We start from the raw sequence: 7612 nt of genomic DNA, 5'->3' as shown, positions 1-7612 counted from the left end.
AGACAGTGGTGACCCCATCTATTTTTTTACCAGTTATGTCTGATACAAATTGTTCTTCCCAATCAATCTTTACATTTTACACAAACTGCCACATCCCAATGATTTCAGATTCAAGCAAAACAACATTTAAAAAAAACAGAAGAAAAAAAGACACCCCAATTAAAATCAGAACAAAAAATAATGATATTTTTATTTGTTCATATTAAAATATATAATAAATACAAATCACCATACTTATTTGTATTTTACAAAGTTTCAGACACAATCTTTAGATAATATTATTTTCTACACATTTCGCTGAAACTGTCTGATTCATCAGGAAATCTAGAGGACTTGCTTCCGTGTCTTGTGTCAGGAAAGCACCAAAGTTGTTCTCTCAAAATTTGATCCCAGAGACCAGGGGAAACACGGAACCATGATAACAGTCAGCCTTGGAAGCAACACGTTTCAAACTGTTAGCATAATTGCTGGAATCAAATATATGAATTCCTAGATGTTCGTCATAACCCTTGTAGTGAGTTCATAAACTTACTTAAAGTCATTTTCTATGCATCTGATTTATGACACACTCCCGTGAAGTATCCTTGCCCTAATTTTGTTTTTCATATAATTTTTATTTATTTTTCAAACATACAACAGAGGAATTTATAAACCATCAATTACAACATAACAGAAAATATCAACACAGGTGAATCAGGATACCACATACTAACAAATAAACAATACTGAGATACAAACATTAACGCAACATTACTTAACAGTTATCGTGCAATTACATTCAGATAAGCAAAGTCTTACAATAAAAGATACATTAGGAGACCATCATAATTCTGCATAAAATGCATTACAAGACTACAGGTGGGTCATTGCTCAATAGACTGGTGACATACCAGGAAGTCTGCTCAAACATGGTTTTTACACCGTTTAGTATCCAGTGTTAGCATATTTATATATGACTCCCATAGCTCAAAAAATGTTGTGTCTTTAAACCTTTGTGAATTAGGGCTTCTAACCAGTCCATTTGGAAAACGTGTCTAAGTTTCACTAAAAATAAATGCAAAGTAGGGGGGTCTGCACTCATTCATTGATGTAGAATCGCCTTCTTGGCCACCAATGATATAATTGCGAGGAGTCTGCTGCATCCTCTGGCTACCCGGACCTGTTCCGACAAAACTCCAAACACAGCCCAGATAGGAGTAAGCAGGAAATATGTTACCAGGTGGTTCAATGCAAACCGCACCACCTGCCTCCAAAATCTTTTAACTAGGGTACAGCCCCAGAACATGTGAAATGAATCTGCATCGGCTACACCACATTTCAAGAAGTGGGGCATAAGATGGGAGCGGTGTGGAGAAATGTGGGCACCATAAAAAAAACTAGAGGAGGGAATCGCCCTCCAGGCTCTACGGTAGTCAGACAGAATTTCTGTTGTAGACCTAGTGGGAAGAAACACATGGCATCTACTTAAACCTGTACGCCTCTCCTCATAATTAAATGTGGGTTTGTAAGCCAGATAAACTTCCATTATGGCTCTTTTTTCTGGGTTCGGCCTAAATTACAATTTATCCAGAGGTCCAATCTTTATCCGAAAATCTCTGTGTTATTGTGGAGACAAAGGAGTGGATTTGATGGTATGCAGAAACCTCCCTTTCAATAAAAGGGTAAAGAGACACTGCAGCTGCTTAGGAAATGGGCTTCATATTCAGACTAATAGTGAAAGATTTAACCGTCAGTTGTCGTATCACCCGTCTCTCCTCAACCGATCTACCTTGGATTACCATGGAAGATCTTAGCCTTAATTTTTAACCACTCATTTACTGCAACATGCTAACACCGTTTCCAGGGAGACCAATATGCTAGCTATGAAACTATCACTCTTTCTGTTTGAAACCTTCTTAGACATCTTTATTAGGGGACCTTCACTTTGCCAACCTCCACTGTCGTATTTTTTATTCTGGAGTAGTGTGTACTTATCCATCAGTCCACAGATGTCCATAATAGTCTCCTTCTTTTTCCTCGACAAAGGGGCTTAGGATGCTGTGAAACGTGTTTAAAACATGATCAGGCTCCTGGCATAGTTATGCTTAGTACATTATCTGTATATGTTAGGTATTTTGTATTGACTTTTGACCTGGAGCCCAAGGAGCTGACTAAGCTAAACACATGCTACTTTTGTTTAAATTAAATGTGTTACATGCTGATGGAATCATGTTGGTTTTGTGATAAAGTTTTAATATTTGTAAATAAAAGTTTATTATTTTCTAGAATATGATGAAATTATGATTATCTCTGTCTTTCTAAAATCTTTGTGTGTCCTGTGAGAAATGTATTTTGTGTCTGTATAGTTATTGGGATTGGATACAAAGAAGCACACAACCACCATAAACTCAATTAATATATGTGCAGTAAATGCTTTACCTCTTGGCATTGGAGTGAAGTGCATACCTTTTGCTGCACAATGCAATGGTATTTTTATATTGTCATTTAGACAGGAAGTAGGGGGAAATTCCCCGGGGGGTTCAAACCCAGCAAATAAATATTCAATAAAAAACAAAAAAAAGTCAAAAGTCACAAAAGTTCTAACTTTTCCTTAATGTTAATTTTGTTTATTTGAGATATATTTTAATGAATTATGAGATGAAGTGGAAAAATCCTTTCTCCACATGGAACACATGGAAAGGTATTCAGAGTACACAACTGCACTTTATTCACCAACCTAAATAAATCCCAACTGCCTAATAATACTCATATTCATTTCTGAATAAATTGGTTCTGCAAGTTTCAGCTTGCTGGTATTAATGCTCTGGAAAAACAAACTGTAACAAAGTAAAATTATAATATTTTATTAGAATATTGGAGGAAGCAGTTCCTATGCACACCATATTTATAGTAAAGTTTGATTAAAACAAAACATTTAATGGTATTATTAATGCATTTTCACAGAAAACATATCACTAAATACACATTTCATCTTGTGAAAATATGATGTAACACATAGGATACAAGGATAATGCTAGAAGCATATGCATAATTTATTATGTAAAGGATGTACACAACATTGACACAATGTATTAGGCAAATTATTTGCTTTATAGATCAGTTGTTACTGTTAACACAACTACAATATTATACCATATATTAGCGTACCATATAGGGCCGGGTTTGATATTTTTCAATCACACTCAGTGGGCTATTGAACTCTGCACACAGCTATCTACACAACTAACACTCATCTGCCAGTATGACTGGGTCCTTGGTGTTGCTGTTCCATTTTGAGTTAGGACTTTGAAGACTGAACAGCTAGCAAAGTGGGTTGGTAGTTTGCTAATGCAAAGTATACTATTTATTTCAGTTTCTTCACTCATATGTTCATTATGCTTTGTGTGACTATGGGATTCATTCTAGTTCATGTACTTCAATAAAGTTTTTGTACTCTTCAAGACGGTTTTGCATTCTCATACTGTAGGAATGCAAAACTGCCTTGGAGCAGATCAAATGCAGGCCAGAATAAGGTCACTTGCAGGTCATATGCAAACAGCCAAAACCCATCAACACAGGCCAAAGATAGCCAGTCAATTGGGGTAAAAGGGATCACAACAAGACAAATGGCCTTGAACATGAAGTAATAATCTGGCTCTAAACTCCCATTTTGAAGAACTAGTCTGAAGCCCACAGAATGATTATTGTTCATAGCATGCAAATCTTGTTCATGGGTACATAAGCAAGATTGTCACCAAAAGAAACTGATCAATGCTCACCTTTGCTGGCAGTGTGACTTAAACTTTAGCAAATCAGGCCGATAAAGGTAAAACCTTTGGAGTGTATTATTAATAAGTTCCATGCAGACGTTTAACCTTGTTGTCTGTCATACCAAACTTTCACTAACCATGTTATCGTAATAACAAAAAAACATCATTTGGCCATCCACCAAGAGGTTCAATGACATACGGAAAGTGTATAGCTTCAGTAATTTTCTCAAAGTAGAGATTCTTCACATCATATATTATATATTAAAAGCCTTTTTGTAAGATACTGCTATTCTATTTATAATAATTTAATCAGTAGACAGGTTTTACACATGCATTTTCCTGTAGAAAATATATTAATTATAATATTTCCATGCTGTTGGCATGTAAACGACACCTAATGTTGCTATAGGAGGCAAGAAAAAATATCTGATTGACTCATATTAATTTTTTTGATTACATAGTGTAGAAAAAGCAAAAGTTTTTTTTTATATTCCAGAATTATAGTAATACTTTTTTTCGCACTTGACAAAATACATGCATGGTGATACATGTTTTGTGTCCACTACAATGTATTTTTGTTTAGAAAATAGTTTGTAAATTATTAGGTATTGTTGGGTATACAATTTGTGTGCTGCGTTCCTGTGACAGCTTAAAAGGAGTCATTTGTTAAAGTAGCACTTCATGCTTAGAAGTATTTCTTTGGGCTCTATTTATAAAACAGGGAATCTGAGATTCCCTGACTGATGGGAATCTTCCGAGTCTATGTTTTTCAACAGCAGTATTTGATTCCCACTAGGGAATGTTTGAGGTAATGTACGATTCCCTTATTTAAAAAATAGAGACCTTTAAGTGTGCTTATTGTTACTGTTATATGTATTTTATATAATTTTTGAAGTTGCATTTTAAAGCATGTTATTGTTGTGTAGTATTACATAGTACAAATGATACATAATATCACATAAATATCTTTAAAAGTATAATAGAGAAAGGATGTTATCAGGATGGCTTTGTATGGGATTATTTTTCTTCTGGAAAGGTAACATAGGATATAAAATTTGCCAAGCCTAAAAAATGTTTTAAATATCAAAGGAGAAGAAAAAAGGAAAAGATAGGCTTTTAGGGCATGAGTGAAAAAATCTATTTGTGTTTATTATATATAGAGTCTAGGTCATCTTATTTCCAACATACCATTCCTAGTCTATTAATGAGAATACAACATGACAGAAAGTGTTGACACACAGAAATATATATCTCCCAGAATTTTGAGCTTATCTCTTATCTCTCTCCCAATGCGTTTCGCCAGATTGGCTTCTTCAGGGGATTTTTGAGATCATAATAGTAGGCAAGTAAATGTCCCTGGAGTGTAGGCAACAGATGTTATGGTAAGGTAAAGTAGGTGTCACTCCCCTGTCTAGGAAAGTGCTTTATCGTTGGTGGTTAGTGGTGAAGGAGGAGGGACTTGAGACTGGGTGTCGGCGTCCTGTCCTTCACCACTAACCACCAACGATAAAGCACTTTCCTAGACAGGGGAGTGACACCTACTTTACCTTACCATACCATACCATACCTACACTCCAGGGGCACATTATCAGTGAAGGACTAACCCTCCATTTAACCATGATTAAATGCCAGAATGCACATACATTACCCAATATCTAAACAACATGTTACCTGAAGACACTCCTTTTTTAAAGTACCTCATCACTTAATCTAATTCTATATTCTTTTAATATTCCTGGGATTTAAAGATCCATACGTATCAAGCACCAGTACTGAACATCTCAAGGATCTAGATGTACTCCAATGTGGATATTTCCTTGATACTCTTACCTTTGTTTTTAAGCATCAAAAGAATTTTTGTAATTTACTTTCAATGCATCTACTATTATGATCTCAATAATCCCCTGAAGAAGCCAATCTGGTGAAACACGTCGGGACATGAGATAAGCTCGAAATTTTGAAAGATACATATTTATATTTGCTTTGTCAACACTTTCTGTCATGTTGTATTCTCATATATAGACTAGGAATGGTATGTTGGAAATAGGACGACCTAGACTCTATATATAATAAACACAAATATATTTTTCACTCTAAAAGCCTATCTTTTCCTTTCTTCTTCTCCTTTAATCTTTAAAATCCTCCAACATGTAACTGCCTTTGTCTGAGGTACCAGGATAATACTAAACTTGTACTACATGGAACTAAAGTGTGTCTAGTAGCACTGAACTTGCACCTGCTTACTTTACATATAGCTCTTATATGACTTATATATAGTTTTACATGACTTGCTCATGAATGCAAATTACTGATCTATCGTTATAAATATGGCTTTTCAATGGAACAAGTGGAAATTGTAATTCTAAAACTCATGTTGGAAGTGTGATATGTGGATGTTTTTTATATGTATTTAAATGTCCTACCAGTTTACAATGTGTACCCATGGGCACCATAAAGAATTAGTGTCTCTGTTGTGTACATATCTACATGCTAAAGCTCACAGAAAACATTTGTGCAGTGAAGAGGCTTGTGAAAAGTAAGATCTAAATTATATTGCTTAAGAAACCTACCCATCAACCTTCCTCAGACTCCTAACCTAAAATCCTCAACCACAACCCCTATTCTCCAAAATCAGAAACCCTACTGATTTTAAGCCCTGGAGGAGGCCATTACTTTTTGCGGTCTAAAATGCTTTTTCAGCTTTTAGCTGTATATGGAAAGTAAGTTCTTATAAACTCAAAAGGGGACATACTACTAAAGAAGTAAAAGTCCATTTAACTGAGAAATCATTGCCCAGGAATGGCCAGCAGCTAAATTATAGGGCTAAAAGACACCGGAGAGGACAACCAGTGCCAGGAAGTGGGGGATGAGTGTTTAACTGGTGGTAGCAGTTGAATGTATGTGGGGGAGGGCATACTTAGACTAGATGAGGCTAGGGGCTGAAAAAGTTGAGCTTGTAGGTTTTCTTAGAAAGGGAACCTGTCCTTGAAAGTACAACTCTCCTTAGAGAGATATGGGATGATACTATTCCTGACCCATGCTAAAGGTTCTTGTTTCCTGGATATTATTATAGTATTTTGACTTCAATATTTTAAGTCTTTTTTTTGGAGAAGTGTTACAGGATCATCAAACAGCCCAGCAGCCAGCATTTGAGGAATAGGAAGTCAGCAATGGCTGCTACCACTATTCTCTTCAATAGAAAGCTTTCCTTTAATACCATAGAAATTCTATTAAGAAGAATATTATGTGAATTCAGTTTGTTTAAGACATATACTGTTATGCAGCACAAGCATTATGCAGCAATAAATGTGCATCCCCTCAAATGTAGGAGATGTAGACACAACCTAGAACTGTAAATAGTCCCAGCAAAATAATACATACTCAGCTTAATCTTTCAGTGTTTGCTGCAGAAACAATAATCTTCTTTCTTGAAATATTAACATGCAGAGATGAATAATAATGTGCTCAGTGAAAATGAGGTTTCCAGCCTGTTTTAGTAATATCCCAATCACATTTGAATATAATAGGGATGATAATTTTTGCAATTTGATTGCAGCACATGCCCATAAAGGCTGGTGTCCCATCTCCTTTTCCTTCTCTGTAAAACAATAATTAAGACTTTTAACTAAACATTTTTACAAACATGTAGAATAAGCAATCCAAAAATATTTGTGGATATATTAGTATAAAACACAATGGGTCTAGTAAACTAAAAATAAATGTGGGAGAACAGTAGGAAATCACTTGCTGTCACTTTTCCCAGATGGGTTCACATGACAGCATGCCTTTCCTATCCCAGTAATGCACATTCACATTAAATCCATGTTTTGTGCTTTATATAGAGAGGATATACAAAGTAATGT

The 7612-nt window shown here is 35.4% G+C and overlaps 1 protein-coding gene across 1 annotated transcript in view; it reads right to left on the bottom strand.

The window, feature by feature from the left end:
* Positions 1-2827: 2827 nt before the first annotated feature.
* The window catches only part of CTLA4 (cytotoxic T-lymphocyte associated protein 4), a 7535-nt gene continuing 2750 nt past the window's right edge, over positions 2828-7612 (bottom strand). Inside the window, exon 4 of the mRNA XM_072418787.1 lies at positions 2828-7347. Coding sequence (XP_072274888.1) covers positions 7258-7347 — 90 coding nt within the window. The 3' untranslated portion in view covers positions 2828-7257. The remainder of the gene's footprint in view (positions 7348-7612) is intronic.

The sequence above is a fragment of the Pyxicephalus adspersus genome, chromosome 7 (assembly GCF_032062135.1).
Source record: "Pyxicephalus adspersus chromosome 7, UCB_Pads_2.0, whole genome shotgun sequence".
Taxonomy (NCBI): Eukaryota; Metazoa; Chordata; class Amphibia; order Anura; family Pyxicephalidae; genus Pyxicephalus; species Pyxicephalus adspersus.
The sequence above is the reverse complement of the archived record's forward strand: the minus strand, read 5'-3'. Positions and strand labels throughout refer to the sequence as shown.